The sequence below is a fragment of the Panthera tigris genome, chromosome A1 (assembly GCF_018350195.1).
Source record: "Panthera tigris isolate Pti1 chromosome A1, P.tigris_Pti1_mat1.1, whole genome shotgun sequence".
NCBI lineage: Eukaryota > Metazoa > Chordata > Mammalia > Carnivora > Felidae > Panthera > Panthera tigris.
The window spans coordinates 66,410,177-66,430,384 of NC_056660.1; the positions used below are offsets into that span (position 1 = coordinate 66,410,177).

The 20,208-nt window shown below is 45.4% G+C and overlaps 1 protein-coding gene across 14 annotated transcripts in view; it reads right to left on the bottom strand.

The window, feature by feature from the left end:
- Positions 1-20,208, bottom strand: part of ABCC4 (ATP binding cassette subfamily C member 4) — a 286,538-nt gene that overhangs the window by 148,782 nt on the left and 117,548 nt on the right. For all 14 annotated transcript variants that reach the window (XM_042979281.1, XM_042979303.1, XM_042979308.1 and 11 more), the window contains 3 exons: positions 15,230-15,331; positions 11,444-11,533; positions 9,906-10,097 (listed from right to left, as the gene is read on the bottom strand). In XM_042979281.1, the coding sequence (XP_042835215.1) occupies positions 9,906-10,097; positions 11,444-11,533; positions 15,230-15,331 (384 nt within the window). The remainder of the gene's footprint in view (positions 1-9,905; positions 10,098-11,443; positions 11,534-15,229; positions 15,332-20,208) is intronic.

Below are 20,208 nucleotides of genomic sequence, written 5' to 3' on the forward strand. Positions count from 1 at the left end.
CATAGGGCAGATGGGTGCCCAAGGTGTTGGAGGACTAGCAGGCAGGCCAGCAGAGCTAGACAAAATGAGAAAAGAATGGGGAGAGCAAGGGCAGAGGTAAAGGGGCGGGGGGGCATGTTTCACTCCCAGTGAAATGGGGAGGAGGACATGACCTGGCTTGGGGTTTTGAGAAATCCCTCTTGCCTCTCTGTGGAAAAGAGATGGTATGGGCACCCGGTGAAGGCAGGGCACACATCAGGAGGATTCTGCAAGAACGTAGGTGAGAGCAGGCTGTGGCTGGAACCAGAGTGAGAACAGCAGAAATGGAGTGCAGTGGTCAGGTTCCGGGCAAATTTCAAAGGTCGAGCCTGTAACACCTGTGGATGAAGGGGTGGGGTCGTGGTGACAGAAGAGGAGCGATGTATCGTCCTCCATGTGAGAAAGGGGAAGAACTGCCTCACCGGCTACTGAGCTGGGCAAGACAGCAGATGCAACTTGAGATCGTGGTTATGGGCAAGGCAAGATGCCTACGGAGGACATCAGGTTGCACTGGACGTGCAACTCTGGAGGTCTGTGCCAAGGGCTACTTGTGCAAGCTGGCGGCACACACATGACTTGGAAAGCCACGGGACTTCCTTTATCAAAGAACAAGTGTGGGGTTTTTTTTAATTTGTTTAATGTTTACTTATTTTTGAGAGAGAGTATGAACAGGGGAGGGGCAGAGAAAGAGGGAGACACAGAATCTAAAGAAAGCTCCAGACTCTGAGCTGTCAGCACAGAACCTGACACAGGGCTCAGACTCACGAACCATAAGATCATGACCTGAGCCAAAGTCGGACACTTAGTTGACTGAGCCACCCAGGCGCCCCTAAAAGAACAAGTGTGTCTTAACCAGCCAGTTTGCTGATCTCGACCTCAGCTTCCCACCCTCAGAGAAGGTTAACTAACACCTGACCCTTGTCTTCTACTTAAGTTTGTTTGTTTATTTATTTATTTAGAGACCATAAGCAGGGGAGGGGCAGAGATAGAGGGAGAGAGAATCCCAAGCAGGCTTCCCGCTGTCAGCACAGAGCCCAGTGCAGGGCTTGAACCCGTGAACCATGAGATCATGACCTGAGCTGAAGTTGGGACACTTAAACAACTGAACCACCCAGGCACCCCGTCACATTTTTTTTTTAGGTTTATTCGCTTTAAAAATGCTGACAGCACAGAGCCTGACGCGGGGCTCAGTCTCACAAACTGTGAGATCATGACCTGAGCCGAAACCAAGAGTCAGACACTTAACCGAATGAGCCACCCAGGCGGCCCCCTTGTCTTCACATTTAAGGCATGGTGATAGAGTGACTCACGAGATCTGTACAAGAAACGAGAAGAGTAGTCTGGAAAGGAAAAACAAAAGGGAAGTGTTCAAGAGACACTGAGGTGATCAGCTGAATTAAGTAGATGCTTGTTCCACACAAGCCAGGTGGAACTCAAAGCTAAGAAGAAGCTTCATGCTTTCTTGTGAAGATCGGGGAATCTATCAAGTTATATATGAATATTATTTAAGAAATAAACTCAAAATGGATAAAGGACCTGAATGTGAGACAGGAAACCATCAAAACCCTAGAGGAGAAAGCAGGCAACCACCTCTTTGACCTCAGCCGCAGCAATTTCTTACTCGACACATCTCCCAAGGCAAGGGAGTTAAAAGCAAAAATGAACTATTGGGACCTCATCAAGATAAAAAGCTTCTGCCCTGCAAAGGAAATAATTAACAAAACTAAAAGGCAGACAGAATGGGAAAAGATATTCGCAAATGACACATCGGACAAAGGGCTAGTATCCAAAATCTATAAAGAGATCACCAAACTCCACACCCGAAAAACAAATAATCCAATGAAGAAATGGGCAGAAAACATGAATAGATACTTCTCTAAAGAAGACATCCAGATGGCCAACAGACACATGAAAAGATGCTAAACGTCACTCCTCATCAGGGAAATACAAATCAAAACCACACTCAGATATCACCTCACACCAGTCAGAGTGGCTAAAATGAACAAATCAGGAGACTATAGATGCTGGCGAGGATGTGGAGAAACGGGAAACGGGAACCCTCTCGCACTGTTGGTGGGAATGCCAACTGGTGCAGCCTCTCTGGAAAACAGTGTGGAGGTTCCTCAACAAATTAAAAATAGATCTACCCTACAACCCAGCAATAGCACCACTGGGAATTTGCCCAAGGGATACAGCAGTGCTGAAGCATAGGGGCATATGTACCCCAATGTTTATAGCAGCGCTTTCAACAATAGCCAAATTAAGGAAAGAGCCTAAATGTCCATCAACTGATGAATGGATAAAGAGGTTGTGGTTTATATACACAATGGAATACTACTTGGCAATGAGAAAGAATGAAATCCGGCCATTTGCAGCAACATGAATAGAACTGGAAGGTATTATGCTAAGTGAAATAAGTCAGAGAAAGACACATGTTTTCACTCATAGGTGGATCTTGAGAAACTTAACAGAAGACCATGGGGGAGGGGAAAGGGGGAAAAAAAGTTACAAAGAGGGAGGGAGGCAAACCATAAGAGACTCTTGGACACTGAGAACAAACTGAGGGTTGATGGGGGTTGGAAAAGACGGGAAGGTGGGTGATGGGCACGGAGGAGGGCACTGTTGGGATGAGCCCTGGATGTTGTATGGAAACCAATTTGTCAATAAATTATATTTAAAAAAAAAAAAAGAAAGAAATGAACCAATCATAGTACCTGGAGAAAAAAAAGGGAGTAATAAGAACATCCCCTAAAGGACAGGGTAACAGGTTTAATTACCTTGTATTAGAAACCTTTATTTAGATGGCTTCAATTGTCACTAGACAGGCCCTAGCATCGACAAGCAGAATGTGGGGAGTTTGCTGGTTACCTACCACACCTCTCAAGCATAGACTTAGGATACACAGCAACACTTTCTACGGATAAACCCTCATCTCTTCGTCTCTAACTTTGGCAAATCGGGGAGAAAGCAAGCGGCATGCTGGAATGTCCATGACAAGCATGTCCAATGATCTCCCTAAGCCTCTTTTTCCTCTTCTACAAGATGTGCTGGAGAGACAAGAATGGCTAAGCTCGAGGATGCCGTGACAATCAAAACCGTGGACAAACACCTTCTATACGTAGGAAAAGGACACAAATCATCATGACCTGCTATTCGTGGCTGATACAGATTTTCTGATCAAACCAACAGTGGGACCCCTCAGGGTGAATCACAACATGCCAAGCACACCACCAAAAGGAGAAGGGAGAGAGAGCACCCCATCCTAACCCATTCCCTGACAGCGTACAAAGACTCCCAGAATTCCCTGCATGCTCAGAGCCTAAGTGGATTACGGTAAATGAAAGGCAGCAACTGCTCAATCATGAAAATCCACTATTTCACGCGGGGTTTTTTTGTTTTTTTTGTTTTTTTTTTTTTGCTGAACTCAGAAGTCAACACTATCGCTTGCTTTTGCTTTCCATTAAAAACAATGGGCCATTTTGAGATAGGCTCCCAGCCTCTACCCACCCACACAGTTTACTTGGCCTCCAAGTCACTGTTGACAGTCCTTGCAAAGTGTTCTTAGGTTTTTATGCCTTGATTTTATATTGCTTTGTTCTCCTTCTAAAATAGCACCAGACTGTGGCAGAGCAACCTTAGCCATTTTCTAGAGAAGGCACTTAAAATCCACCCTTTCACTTAGCACAGTTAGGGAACACGGAACAGACACTCTCTGAGCCCGGTAGTAGGATTTTGAGTGTGTTGTTGACTCTGCAAACTATGGACAAGCATCAGATGGGGGGATGGCAGAGGGGAGTGGGGACAACATTTCAAAGAATATGAAGTGAAATCTGAGTCAGGCTAATTTTCAAACCATAATTTTTCTGTTTCAGTTAAAGGAGAAAAGCCTGAGTTGAGCATAATATTTCAAATTCTCCCAATCTCCCAGTGAGAAGATATTCTAATGTTAGTTACATCACAGTGACATTTAACCAACTCTTTCCTCTGTAATGGTTTTCACTAAAAAGCACACATACAAGACCAGAGGAAAGCCAAGAAACAGCGATGCTGGGTTGATGCCACCAGGCCCAAAACCTGTGTCGAGTGCCCTCTGGCAATGGTGGAGACTTCAGCAGAAATACCACTGAGCAGACTGTTGACAGTCTAGGAGAGCCAGACTCGAGGCCTGGGGGGCAAAGGAGGGCTGGATCCCGAGTCAAACAGCCTGAGTTCCGAGGCTTTGTTCCTAACATTTCTCCCATGACTGGCCTTCCTATCATGGCCTGTCGGCTCCCCAACCATCCTTGAGCTTCCTGAATCAGAACTCACCCTTTTTCTACTACACTCCCAAGACCCTGATTTCTCAGGAAGGGCCCACCGTATTCTGCTTCATAATTTGTACACGCATGCACGGTTTATCTCCCCCAGCTCCAAGAGGGTAAGATTTATGCACCAAGCCTGGTGCCCGGTTGTCTGACAGTGATTATCTCTAATCCTCACAAGCTGCAAAGAATTAGCCCCACTTCACAGATGGGGAAACTGAGATGAGGTTACATAACAGTCTGAGGACTGCCAGCTGTTAAATGGAATGGATAGAATCTGAATGAATTTTGTCTCTATTCATAGCCTTTTACTCTTCCTTCCTCATCAAGCTGCCCCAAGTGGTTACTGAAAAATATATTTAAAAGTATATTTAAGGGCACCTGGGTGGCTCAGTTAGTTAAGAGTCTGACTTCGGCTCAGGTCATGATCTCACAGTTCATGAGTTCGAGCCCCTCGTCGGGCTCTGTGCTGACAGCTCCAAGCCTCCTTTGGACTCTCTGTCTCTCTGTCTGTCTCTCTGCCTCTTCCCTCCTTGTGCTCTTTATCTCTCAAAAATAAACAGACATTTTTTAAAGTATATTTAAAACAAAAAGTGTACTTATAATATCAAAATTAAGACTTGAAGACTTCTCTATACACACACAAGTATCGATAAACTTAGTCTCCATATTTTGATTAGCCTTATAGATCCCTTTTGTACTTATTTATTTCCTATGTCATAGGTAAAAGCGATCTCAAGTGAGAGATGAAAAACTAAAGATAAAACAATAATCATTCTACAACCGTCAATGTTATCAGAAAAGAGAATGTCCAAGCTGGCAGAAATGTAGTAAATAGAAGAAACTGTAAGCCTGTGAGCACCCCAGAGAGTCTTATAAATTCGAGTGACCTATGTGAGAAAATACTAAACATGAATTTATCAATATTACACCTTCAAGTATGTATTACCCAAAAATGCTAAAAAGTCTTCCAACGTAAAACAGCCAGACAAATGTCATGTGATACGTTGCTTATCTTCTGTTAGACACTATCTTTGTTGGTGGTTTATGTAACGTACTACGTTAGAGCACCTATAACAAATATCACCTCAAATAATGGAAGTTATATACTCAAATACCTTCTTTTCTAACATGTCACATTTTATAGAGGTGATTCTACGCAAAACTGGCTGCTCTTTTATTAAGAGGCAGTATCTCTTCAACACTTTTCTAACATTTATAGAATGCTTGTACCCTAGCAATCAGGTGCTTTAAGAAAGTTATTGCATTTCGTCCTAAAAAACACCACATGAGGTTGATCATCTCCATTTCATAGACAAAGAAACTCAAGCTTTGTAACCCGAATCACAGACCTGGTAAATAGACTGAGACTCAATCCACAACTGTCTGCCTCCAGGGCCTTGGACTTAACCAGCTGTTCCCTAAACTATACTCTGTGACTTGCTACAGTGTCACTCTGAGTATGTCATCAGTCTAAATGGATGTTGCTAAATGTGATTACTTCATATCCTCCTATTTTATTTCAGAAATATTATCTGCTCAACGACTTAAGTTAACTTCAATTAGATCTAGTGTAACACATCTAGTTGTTAGTAATATACACATAACATAAGAAATGTTGCCCTTTTTTGTTTTGTTTTCCCTCCAGATTTAGGGGAGGCTGTAAGGAGAAATCTCTATTATACTTATATGTATATACGAATTTAGAGAAAAGGACTATAATTGTAACAATAGCTACCATTTTTCAAAAACCCGGCATGTCTGCTTAGTCTCGACAGAAGTCCCGTATGCCCACCATTTAATAAGGAAATGGACTAACATCCCAAGTTAATTCTCGAGACTGTCTCTCTCCAAAGGCCAAGGCCTTTCTACTACACATGCAGTCTTTGTATCTACGGGCAACATAATTCCAGGATGCCACAACCCTCTGTAGCCATCTTATGCCCATCCGTTGACAGATGGGTTCCAAGAGGAGAAAAGCAAAAGATCTCGTAACTCATCAGGTGGTTCTGTGGTTTCCTAGAGCCCTTACCAATCACTAAACAGAGTCATAGATGGCATTTCAGAACTGCAGCCAAACTTCTTGGAAATCTTCGGACCTACTGTCGTCACTTGGAGCAGACGGGAGAAGCCCAGACAGGTAACAGGATGTGTCTGAAGTGACAAGGCTGGGGCCAGGACTCCACCCTTCACTACAGCTTCATGCTCGGCCTCCTTTTCTGTCCAGGAGGGAAGGAGCACAAGGGGCCCTGACCCCACATGCCGTGTCACGCAGAACAGGTAACCGACGGTGTTTATCAACATGGAGCCATGAATACAAGAATCGCAGCACAGCCCGCCTTGCAGGGGCCCTTCCCGCCAGAGTCCACGTGCCCCAGAGGCGGCCCACACACTGGTCCAGTCGTCCCATGTGGCGGTGGCAAAGGCATCAGTCCCTGGGGAAAACGCTGAATGGCAGCCACCGTCCCAACACGTGCTTTTCTCCAGGGATGGTCAAATGTGGGGAGTAGAAAGGCAGGGCTGAGCTATCACCAGAAAAGCAAGGCCGTGCAAAGAAACAGGCAAGCACTGGCCTGGCTCTTCGGAGTCTGCTCTGGGCATCAGGAGTTAAGCTTGAGGAAGGTGAAAAGAAAATGCCTGTGTTCTGTTCATTGCATACTCCACACCCCACCTTCTTCAATTGTCCCATTAAAAAAAAAAAAAAAATCACATAATTTACTCATTATTTAGTAAGTGACATCTATTTGGGCTAAAATAAGTTTAATGTCCCTCTTTTCAGGAATGCTCTCCCAGCCTCTGTGGCAACAGAATATAATTTCTCGTGCTAGGGGCCAAGAGTTAAACATATCATTTACAACTGGCTCAGTGTTGAAGGAGGCAAGTTAAGGCAAAAACTTTTCCTTTTCTATCTTATGTGAAAACACTGTTCCTGATTGGAGCACATACGTATCTATCTGAATGTTCTTGGCCACACAGAATTTCAGTACTTTTCTATTAGTCTTAAAAAATCTTCTTTTTGGACGCTCATAGAACCTCTATTTAAATCATTTAAAGGGTAGTTACATTGGGCACCTGGGTGGCTCAATCAGTTAAATATCTGACTTCGTTCAGCTCAGGTCATGATCTCATGGTTCCTGAGTTCGAGACCCACACTGGGTGAGCATGAACTCTGCTTTGGGTGAGCCAGAGCCCAGGTGAGCCCCGCTCCTCTTTCCCTCTCCCTCTCTCTGCCCTTTGAGAACTTGCGTGTGCATTCTCTCTCTCTCTCTCTCTCCCTCTCTCTCTCTCTCTCTCTCAAAATAAATAAATAAATAAATAATAAAAATATATAAAATATAAAATATAAATTAAATTAAATTAAACAGTAGTTATGTCGAATAAGGTTACCTAGTAGTTTATGAGCTGAAAAGGCAGTGGTGTAAATATGAGAAGGAAAACTTCAGCTCCTGGTACCCAGTTAGGGTTGTAATCTTCACACATGCACAACGTCAAGGTACATGGGCCACACGGTGGCCTCTTCAGCTCCTCGCTCCCGGCAGTCATTGCGTTGAGGAGACTCACCCCCATGGTATCACATGCCACGTCCACAAGTACTTGATGACGGTGTCTGCCTAAGGAACTTCTCCAGTTATATCTGAATTAACTGTTGCTACTCTGTGTACATGCCTGTTGTATGCTCGAAGTTGACATCCTCGAATCCAGCTTTGGATGTTAACTGCTGCATCATCCCCATTTTTCTAAATGCTCCACAACACCGTTCCTGGAGCAGAGCTGACGTCCTACCCTCACCCACCAGGCTTGCAGATGGGCTACTGGGGCCACTGCCTCTCGGCGTCTGGCTTCTCACCAGTGTCACCACTGGTCTCCGCCTCAATTACCCAACTTTAAAAATCGCTCTTCCTTATAAACTCCCTCTGCTGGGAGGCGTCATGGCCCCGTGAAGCATGGAATCTGGGGTCATGAAAAATCTGAACTTGAAGCATGGAATCTGGGGTCATGAAAAATCTGAACTTGAAGCATGGAATTTGGGTCATGAAAAATCTGAACTTGAGCTGCAGATGTTTACGTGAATTGTTTCATCTCTATAAGCCTCAGTTCTAGCAACTATAAAATGAGGGTGGTGCATGCCATCAAAAGCACTGGTAAAAGATTAAAAACTGGTATGTGTGTGTGCGTGGGTGGGTGGGTGGGTGGGTGGGTGGGTGGGTGGGCGGGCGCACGCACGACAGGCAAAAAAGTGATTAGCACGTGGACTCCAAATAAATGGCAGTTATCACCACTGCTTTCTCCCTCTCCTTACACAGTATACACCATTGAACAAAAAATCTCGCTCACCACTGCTAACCTGATGTCATTTCTGAAAACACATAATCTCTCATTAACAATGACCCAGGGGAAAGAAATAGAAGCCCATTAAACAAGCAATTATGTTTTGTCCACATCATAAAATGCTACTCGCCTGATAAAATCTATCATGTTCAAGACATTGTTCAAGCAAAATTACTATTTCCTCACTACTCTGGCTGGGAGCCTTCAATTCCATACCTTTAAAAGTCTGTCCTGGCCTTTTCCACACAGTATAAAAGAACAGTCGGATGTCCAGCCTGCATCGAGCAGACCCCAGGGAGAGCCCTTTATCACCATTATCCACTGATTTTTATAACCCAAAGGGAGTCACATAATATTTATCACTACGGATCGTTTTGTTTTCCTTTTTGCTAAATTATACTGTCCTATCAAGTAAGTTCAGTTTTTATCATTCATTCATCAATTTTATTTAAATCCCAAGTACAGTTCAACATTTCATCTTGCCTTTTTCTGCAAAAACAATGATGTAATATTCAAAATAAATTTGAAAGCATTTCCTTTTCTTAAAATAATAAATCGCAAGTTAAAAATCAAGTGGAGAAGAAACCTAGAGACTGAAAGGGACCCCAGAAATAAATCAGCCAAGAGCAAAGTATGGACCTTACGTGGGGTCTGACTCAAACCAATGGCTGACCAGATTTCCTGCTGAGATAATTAACGAAATGTACATGTGGACTAGGACAGTGATGATATTAAGGACCTGTGGTCACTTTTCAAGGGTGATAACATGGTTTCTTTTCAGAGGACTTCTTATCTTTTAGAGATAATGAAGGAAACACGTGCAGACGAACTACAGGAGGGCTACGTTCTGCATCAGAATAATTCGGGGTGTGGGTGAGGCTGGCAGAGGGCAGGGGGAATGGTCAGCCTTCCTCCTCCTCCCCCAGCAGAGCATGGTTAAAGCTGGGGGATGGGTACATGAGGGCTCTTTACGCTACTCTTTTTTTTTATAACTGTCCACTTAAAAAGTGCAAAGTGAATAAAACTTCACAAAACAAGAGAAGCATCCTGTGATCCTCATGACATCAGGATTAAAACAGCAGTGCCTCTGTGCAGTTACATGTGGTGCGTCTGCCCACAAGACCAGCTTGAAGCATTAAATAATGTCCAAAGAGCTTTCAAAAAAAAAAAAAAAAAAAAAAAGGAACTCAACCTTGTCATTTCAATCAACACTATTATTACTTGAAATTCAAGCATGTGTAACTCAAAAGTCCTTACCTTTCTCAAAGCGCAAGCCTTTATGACTTTCTCGTATCGTTCCTTTTCATACTTCTTCCCAAATAAAATATTACTCCTCACAGTTCCTGCAAACACCCAGGGCTGCTGAGAAACATAGGCGATTTTTCCGTGCACGCTGACCAGCCCCTGGCTCCGGGGCAGCTCCCCCAGCAGGGCACTTAACAGCGACGACTGAAACAGATTGGAAACAAGCAAGTGTGTGCCAGCAGCACTGGGCACAGACAAGCCGCTGCTATTCCCAATCCCGCCTCCCCCAGCCCCAGGGTCTGATACACATCAGTGCACTTCCACTTAAAACAGACTCAAGTACAGCCCTGGAAGGTGCAATAAAAAATGTGAATGCTTGGAGGGCACCTGGGTGGCCCAGTCGGTTAAGCGGCTGACTCCGGCTCAGGTCATGATCTCGCAGTCCGTGAGTTCGAGTCCCGCCTCAGGCTCACTGCTGTCAGCCTGTCAGCGCATAGCCCGCAGGGTATCCTCTGTTCCCCTCTCCCAAAAATATATACGTATTTTTTACAAATTTAAAATCAAATTCGAATGCTAACAAAACAGAGGATACCCGCCTGCTCTGCCCAAGTGCGTTTCCCCCCAAATGAAATGCTGTGCTCAAAGACAGACTGCTGGCCATTCCCAACAGGGGAGGCTGGCATGATACACACTTCCTCTGTCTGAGTTTTCACACAGGTGGTCCTGCATCCGGCTATCCTCGTTTCTGAAAAGCTGTGTGTAAATAATCTATCCGATGCGTCAGGAAAGATTAAAGGGACTCTGAAGGGGGTCAGGTTACCAAAAAGCAAAAACCCATCAAATGACGGCTCGATCATTTATTCATCCTACGCGTAGCATTCCCTATTCTATTGTTTCAGATGCATAGGGCTAAGTGCACACACACACCTCCTTCAAGTCTTTCACAACATACGGACGTGGTGGCTCTGTGCCTACCACTAACAGAATGCTCAGAACTGAGCCAAAATCATCCTTTCGCGTACCTGTCTTGCCCCAGGACCTGGGTGCTTCTAGAGGGCAATCAGCCCGAGCCTTCTTACATCCGTGTCTTTTGCTCTTAGCACAGTGCCATGCACGTGGCCATACGTTCACCACTGTGCGCGGACGTGACTTGGGTAAGCCACATAAAGAAATGTTTAAAGCTTCCCAGAAGAGCCTTTACAACCCCAAGACCTCCTGTAGAATTTGCTCTGACAAAAAGAAGTCTCCATTTTCTTAGTCATTCCATCCCAAATAGCAGTCACGTAAGGAATTTCCTTCACGGAGACATCCATCTTCCAGATAAGCATTTCCGAACTGTGCCACTTGAAGCACCAAGAAAAACACAACCACACGATCCAGATTGATGCGGCCGTGTGACCTTCTTGCAGAACCAATGCTCCATGGAACACATTTTGAGAAATGCCATTCTGGATATACCCAGTCAAACTTGTGTTACACACAGCCCAACCCCAAGAATTTAATATGGGATGTGGCATGGCAGCGAGCTGTCAAAAGGCACTATGACTTACCTTTCCTGCTCCCACAGGTCCGACCACAGCTAACAATTCCCCGGGTCTGACCGTAAAGGAAAGGCCTTGTAGGGTTGGGGTTTCTGATGCCTACAAATTCAAGTTCACAAAAATAGGCACATTTCAATAAAGTAACACCAATTACGTCAAAAAGAAAATACTGTAATAGTCACTGATATGTGAACATAACCCACATCTCTCCCCCTTCCTATCTGAAGATACCATGTGCTGGAGTCCCTTTCACACTCTCTCTCTCTCTACATATACATATGTATATATATATATATATATATATATATATATATATATATATATACATATATACATATATATACACACATACATACATATATACATAAATATAAATATAACATAAATATAAAAACATAAATATATATATACATATATGTTTTAATGTTTATTTACTTTGAGAGAGAGTGCAAAGGGGGAGGGGCAGAGAGAGAAAGGGACAGAGAATCCCAAGCAGGCTCCACACTATCAGCACAGAGCCCAACCCAGGGCTTGATCTCACACACCGTGAGATCATGACCTGAACCAAAATCAAAAGTTGGGATGCTCAACCGACTGAGCCACCCAGGCACCCCTCAACTATATTTCTTTGGGGCTTAGCTGCTTTTCAGAAGACCTGTTCTCTTATCAGATTTGCATGTGAACCCAGTTCTAGACACCCATGAAATTTAAGTCGTAGAAATGATAAGGCACCCTTTTGAAATGAAAACTTCTTGGCGCACACTAATATTAAAAGAATACAGTTAACAGAATATTCAGTATGGGAAGTTTTCAAGTTTTACATTATGACCCTTGGTTTTAATCGTCTATTCCATTAACCCCCATAAGGTGGCAGTATAAGTACACGGCATGCCAGGCCCTTTCCTACTAAGTAACTGGAAATCTCCCGTAACCTCTCCATTCTCATTTAATAAGGAAGGAATCTGAGTAATGCTCACAAAGCTAGAAGGCACCTGGCATTGTAAGATCACTCTTGGCAAAAAGGCTCCTGTGCGTGGTGGTCAAGGCTGTAATCAGAGCTCAAATTTAACACCAACAAAAATAACAAGTAAGTTAGTATATGGTGTCACGGACCAGAGAAATAGTCTGTCTTATACCCGTACCATGCATTACCTGTCCTAGTAAACAGGTACAACAAAGTACTTTTACTGTAAAAAAAAAAAAAAAAAAAAAACACATGGAAGCGTGCACTACAGCACAGAATCCAACACAACGGAAAAGGGTAAAGCAAAAATCATGCTAATCAGAAGTTGTATTCCTAAACATTCTATAAATTCTACAATAAGGAGATTTAGTGTTAAGAAAACTCTCAATAAATGGCGCACCTGGGTGGTTCAGTCAGTTAAACGTCTGACTGTTGGTTTTGGTTCAGGTCATGATCTCATGGTTCGAGCCCTGCGTTGAGCTCCTGTGCTGACACCGTGGGCTTCGTTCCCACTGTTACAATCTCCACCTCATTTCCCCGTGGGATGCTTCTGGGAGTCCTGACCAGGCATGGCCCCAGGACTGAGGATCTCGTGAATGTGTGTGAGTCCCAAACCCTTTCTGAAGAAGGCTTGTAAGGGGCTAGTGTTCTGTAAACACAGTTGGGGAAATGTCCTCTCACGATCACAGGAAACTGACCGTGAGTTGATCTAAGGCACTGCTACTTTCTACATTTCTAGAAAAGGGTTCTTCAAAGACAGACCTCCAGATAGATACGTGAAGGGCAGAGAAACGTACAGAGCTTCTGTTCAGAACATTCCCTGCAAGTTCAACTACGTGGGATGATGGGAGGAAGAATCCAACCCATGGATAACCAAAAGCAGCTGAGCGAACTTTCCCACGCACAGGTGCAGAGCTGGGCTGCTGCGTGACCTCTCTCTATGCTGGGAATGTGTACATACCGTTAACACAAGGCAGAAAGGCTAAAGGCACAGCAGGAGAAATAAAAGGTCTGTGTGATCTTCAAAATGAAAACCTTCTCTGGAATAATTGGTACCCATAAAATGGGTACATACTAAAACAAGGACAATTACATTTAAGCATGCACGCACACCAAAAAAACCAGCCCCAGGTTTTATCGAATTATAAAAACTGTCATTAAGGTGGATTTCAATACATAGAAACATTTTTTTAAGCTTTTCCACTCCTCTCTTCATGTCTAACAACGAACCAGTTCCTACTTGACTACATTTTCTTTTTTTTTAACTCAGTTACATCTACAAAGTAAGAAGCCACAGAACAACACTGGCTTCCCGTTCCCTGCACCTCAGAGCTTCCTGTTAGCGCCAGACAAGTTGCTGCTTCCTGGCCCGGGCTCCAGGGTCAGGCACTGCTCGAGCGTGACCAGAAGGGGGCAGCATGTGACAGTTCAGGGGTGCTCAGGCCCCCGTGCCCTGGGGCTCAGTAGAGGCTGATGCAATGCGCTAGCCCAGCCAGCCCAGCCTTGGGGTAGGCCCTGGGGACATAGCAGTGAACCACAGGATGAAAACCCCTGCCCCGCGGTGATTTAGAGGCTCCCACCGGACCATACACTTCCAAGCTCAGACACTGAAACCGAGCACATTCCTTTCATGAACGAAACCAGGTGGGGACGAAGACCTTTGCCCACCTACCCACCCAGCTGTCTAGTGGGTGGTTCGAAAACCCACATCCTTCTGCCTCCCAGCCCGGTGGCCTCAGCTTCCTTCCCAAATCCCCAATGTCTGTGCCCCTCCCTCACCATAGGGCCCCTAATCACCCCCAGTGAGAGGCACAGTCCTTCCCCAGACAAGGACAGGATGGGGCGGGGGGGGGGGGGGGGGGGGGGGGGCTGTGGTTCTGTGCTACAACGCAAAAGCTGCAGGAAAAGTCTGGGAACAAGTGATTAAGTTCTGGGAAGAAGAACAAAAGTGCTCATTTTACAGTGTTACACGGTTCGTACAAAAGAAAGGTGGTGATGGGTCATCATACAGGGTGTGTGGGAACTACCTCAGTGCACCACCTAACTCCCCAACACTCACAGAAGGGAACTGGAACAGGGCTTTCTAGAAGTGCTTCAAGTGCACCAGTGGAGAATTACCAAGCAGGAGGGAATCCGCTGCAGTAAGGTAGGAAGGGTTTTTCCCATTTGCCTAAATGTCCTAAATCAACCAAGTGTCAGAAAACCTTCGTGACCTCACCTGTCCTACCTGTCAGCTTCCCACACAGAAGAAGCTGGGAATCACTGGCACTTACTGTGCCCACCAGCTGCCTCCTCCCTGCCCCTGCCTGCCCCCAAAGTAGCCAGCACCTTCCAGAAGCTTAGAACGGGAGCCCTCACACTACCTTATAGGAAATAGCCACATCATGGGCCTCACTCCATATGTAAGGAGATGGTCTGATAGCGTCAGGGTAAAAAACGTACACTGATTTCCCAGTCTCTCCTCTGTAACAACTTGTGATGTACGTGTTAGCTAACCCGTTCCGGACTGTATCACTTGTCTGCTCAATCCTGTAAATGGGGACATTGCAAACTTATCACCGAAAACAATGTGATCATACTTGGAAAGTTCTCCTAACAATGGGACAAAGAACATGTCATATGCCTTGGGCTGATTTTATACTTAATCCCCATTAACTACAAACCTTATTCCTGATTTTGAGAATGTTTATAATATACTTTCAAGGAAACAATGCAAGTCACATTTTATATGGTGTGTAAAAAAAAAAAAAAAAAAAATCAAAATTCTCTATTAAATCTACATCCCCGGTTGTCTTTTACCAGTTGTGATCTTGCAAGGGAGGATTTGTTACCTTATCCCAAAAGGCAGTGAAGTCTTGCACATGCACGATCATTTTACCATCTGATGGCGGCTGAGGAGTACGCTGCGGTATCTCGTCAAGTAACAGAAAGTTCTGCAGAAGAAGGAAAAAGGCTGGTTGAGCTGTAGGAACAAAGCATAAGCAAGAATAATTGCTTTCCTGGAATTTGCAACGTAGCATTTTACGCAGCCTGTGTATCATTTTACCAACTGTATTTACAAGGGGGACTCACATCAGAACACAGTATGTACTATGTAATTATATAATATAGTACACACACACACACACACACACACACACACTCTCTCTCTCTCTCTCTCTCTCTCTCTCTCTCTCTCTCTCTCTCTCTCTCTCTGAGTTCACAAAGCTAACTCTGTAACCTTCTCAACAAGTATACGGATTCTTCCCTCAAGAGAAAATATAGTTCCGAGCAGCGAACACATTTAGAACCTGGACATTGTCACGGTTTTACTCCTGTGTTACTAACAATAAACATGGGAGTTGGTAGGAAATGATTACATAAATATTTATCTAATCCCACCATGTGCCAAGCACCACGTGAGACGCTGGGCACCCAGACGAAGGCCACCCCCAGGCCTCCAGAAATCGAGTTGATGCAAAAGGACAGGCTGGGAACACAGAACCAATGGCAGAGAGACTCTGAATGAAAAACGTGGTTCTGTCCATTTCTTTGTTTTGCCCTTTCCCTGGGCACTTGGGTACACTTTGCTTTTCCCCCCATACGCATCACAGCAATGCATCCTTCCTGTCATGAGCTATCACTTGTCATCATTCTAAAAAAAAAAAAAAATTTTTAGGGGCGCCTGGTTGGTTAAGCATCTGACTCTTGATCTCAGCTCAGGTCTTGATCTCAGGGTCATGAGTTCAAGCCCCATGTTGGCCTCCACGCCCAATATAAATAAACATATATATTTATTTATTTTACAAGCATCTCTTCATAATCACTTGTCTTTTCTCCTTAGCAAATACCCTCTCGACAGCAGGAGAAGGTATTTTTCCACACTTCCTGCTCTTGTCCACACCAGATAGCAGCAAGGTGTGCAATTTGAATCAAACCAAGTCATGCTAACCATTACAAACCTAACACAATCACATATACAGGAAAACTCGGTCTTGCTCTGCAAATGCTAGACATAATTCAACGGGAAAAGCTACACTGGTACAAATAGAATGAACAACCAATACCCCTCTACCCCCAAAACTTTAAATGTGTGGCAGCAACTGTTAACGGCCCTCAAAACTTGCTCTCGTTCTTCTGTGGAAACAAACTCCTCGTTTTTAGAGCATGGCAGCCTGGGAAAGGGACCCCTCTTCCCAGCCTCCCACAGAGCTATGCAGAGTCAGGTGATTAAGTTTAGGCCAGTGGAAAGTGATCATGCCCAGGAACCTTCCTCCACCCAATGGCTTGGGCCTTGGAAGTCGGCAGCTTAGCCAAAGCTGTGGTAGGGTCCCCTCCCTCAGAAAAGAAGAAAAAAGAGAAAAGGAAAAAAAAAAACCCTCAAGGCAACCTGGTTATATGCATACGTGACCACATCCCTCACGACCTTGTAACATGAGACCACTTAATCAGACTACATGTTTGTATGTTACTACATATGAGAGACAAAGAAGTAAAAAATGTATGAAAAACTATGCCACACGGCGTTCGGGGCTCAGTTCTTCAGGTACGAACCCAACTGAGCGGTGCCGGCAGGAATAAGGTTGCTTCCTGGAAAAAAAAAGCCTCTCTGGCCCATGACTCTCGGGGCAAGGCCACAAGCAAGAAGGAAAGCGTCTGGGCCTCTAAAGCCACAGAACAGCATACTAGCCATGGAACTTCTTATGGGGTGAATCGTGCCCTCCCAGAAAGACAGGATGAAGTCATAACCCCAGTTACCTCAATTATGTGACTTTATTTGCAAATAGGGTCATTGCAGATGTGGCTGATTCAGATGAGGTCATACTGGAGTAGGGTGACCCCTAAATCCAATATGACTTGTGTCCTTATAAGAAGACACAATGGGGCACCTGGCTGGCTCAGTCAGTGGACCGTGCAGCTCTCAGTCTTGGGGCTGTGAGTTTGAGTCCCACGTTGGGCACACAGATTACTCAGAAATAAAATGTTTAAAGGAAAACAAGAGAAGGAAGAGGGGAGGAGGAGGAGGAGGAGGAGGAGGAGTGGGGAGGAGGTGGAGAAGGAGGTGGAGAGGAGGGGAGGAGGGAGAGGGGAAGAGGAAAAGAGGAGGAGGAGGAGGAGGAGGAGGAGGAGGAGGAGAAGGAGGAGGAGGAGGAGGAGGAGGAGGAGGAGGAGAAGGAGAAGGAGGCGGAGATGAGGGGAGGAGGGAGAAGGGAAGAGGAAAAGAGGAGGAGGAGTGGGGAGGAGGAGGAGAAGGAGGCAGAGAGGAGGGGAGGAGGGAGAGGGAAAGAGGCAAAGAGGAGGAGAAGGAGGAGGAGGAGTGGGGAGGAGGAAGAGGAGGCGGAGAGGAGGGGAGAAGAGAGGGGGAAGAGGAAAAGAGGAGGAGGAGGAATGGGGAGGAGGAGGAGGAATGGGGAGGAGGAGGAGGAGAAGGAGGCAGAGAAGAGGGGAGGAAGGAGGGGGAAGAGGAAAAGAGGAGGAGAAGGAGAAGAAAGAGAAGGAGGAGAAGGAGAAGGAGGAGGAGGAGGAGGAGGAGGAGAAGGAGGAGGAGGAGGAAGAGGAGGAGGAGGAGGAGGAAGAGGAGGAGGAGGAGGTGGAGAGGAGGGAGAGGGAAAGAGGCAAAGAGGAGGAGAAGGAGGAGGAGTGGGAAGGAGGAAGAGAATGAGGCAGAGAGGAGGGTAGAAGGGAGAGGGAAAGAGGCAAAGAGGAGGAGGAGGAGTGGGGAGGAGGAGTGGGGAGGAGGAGGAGAAGGAGGCAGAGAGGAGGGGAGGAAGGAGGGGGAAGAGGAAAAGAGGAGAAGGAGAAGGAGGAGAAGGCAGAAGAGGTGGAGAGGAGGGGAGGAGGGAGAGGGAAAGAGGCAAAGAGGAGGAGGAAGAGAAGGAGGAGGAGAGATACATACAGATAGGAAACAGCCAAGACAGAGATCACAGTGATGGCAACCACAAGCCAAGAAACGCCAAGGTGTGCCAGCCACACGAGAAACTAGAGAAGGCAAGGAAGGATTCTCCCTTATAGGTTTCAGAGGGATCACGACCCTGAGGACACCCTGATTTCAGACTTCTGGCTCCAGAACCGTGAAACAACACATTCCTGTCGCTCTGAGCCACCTAGTTTGTGGCAACTTTGCGGCCCCAGCGCTAGCAAACCGACACACAACCTCACAAAGGTTTGCTCAGGAAAGAAAAATGAACTACCTGTGTAAGCAGCTTTAACATGGGTATTCTAGGACCCACGGGCAAACCTCATCCTAACCAACATAGGAAGCAACTGAAATAAGCATGTGAAAATGTTTCAGGAGAACAACACAGAAGTCAACTGCTACTCCAAAAACCATAAACACTCTTTAAGTCATTAAAATCTTATCTATCTTGCTGCAAAGCTACAAATGTGATTAAAGCTGAATATGCAAAGTTTCTTCTGTGCAGGAAAAGGAAAACGTGTTCCTGTGCATTTCTCTCAAAGACGCAGCCTGCGGGAGGCGAGGTCTGCTCACAGATGCTTCCACTCGTCCAGGCTCGCTGAGAACCTTCCTCTCTGCCCCATGCCCGTGTCTAACAGGGAAGCAGAATGGACAGACGATGGTCTGAGGACTCTTTCCTTTGCAGGCTTTAAACCCAGCATGGCCCTGATTTCTCTTCCACACCAGCTCTCCCACAGTCACCCAGACAGCAACTCTTGCCTATTCTGCAAGAATTCCGATCCCTCCAATTCTTCATTCCTCTTGAAACAATGTAATTTTGGAATCTCACCACCAATCGTTTACAACACCGACACAATTTTTTGCTGTCTCCCTATACCCTCCCGATTCCTTCCCCAGCATCCCCAACACTGTCAAACCTAACACCACTTCCTATTTTTTTTTTTAACATTTATTCATTTTTAAGAGAGTGAGAGAGCCTAAGTGGGCCAAAGGCAGAGAGAAGGGGACAGAGGATCCGAAGCAGGCTCCACACTGACAGCAGAGTCCCTGATGCAGGGCTTTAACTCATGAACCAGGAGATCATGGCCTGAGCCGAAGTCAGTTGCTTAACCAGCTGAGCCACCTAGGCGCCCCACACTCCCTCATGATCTCACTGAAACACCTCTGAGAACGTCCACCATGCTTAAAACCCTTCAGTGACCCATGAGCACCTAAGTTCACACTCCCCAAGTGCCCTCCGCCTTGATACTCTGAGTACTGAACCAACCCTTCCTTCCTAACCCATCTCAAATGCTAATCCTCCTGGGAACCAGCTCACAAGGGCCCTAGCTGGCACTGCCGACCCTACTTCTGAATCCCCAAAGGGATATTAAGTCATGGCGAGGGAGAAGACTATGCCGTTCACGCACTTACGAACAGCCCAACTCAAACCCCACACTGAGGCTAGCAAAGGGTCAGCATGTCACGATAACCCCTAAAGAACCCGACTCTACGGCTGGTTCGAGTGAATCTAATCACTGACTAGATCACTACAGTCTTACACAGTATGAGTTAAGATGGCAACAAGCAGAAGGCTGTAGGTGTCATAAATCTTGTCTAGACAGAATAAAACTCAAATTTTAGCTTAAGCATATTACCAAGACATAAAATTCAAAATTCAGTATGTGCATATTAGAATAGAAATTCTGCACCTTCAAGGAAAGAAAGAAAAGAGAAACCATGCACACAGTGAGGAAGTAAATCTATTGAGCATTTGTCCGTAAATAATAGGTCTGAGTGGAGAAAGGAGTCACAGTCTCCCGGTGGTTAAATGAGGCTCCATTCAACACATGAACGGCTTATAAAGGTGCCAGATGTGCTGGCTGGATTTTTCTCGAGTGCTCAGGCTGATGAAAAAGCTGACATTAAATTGCC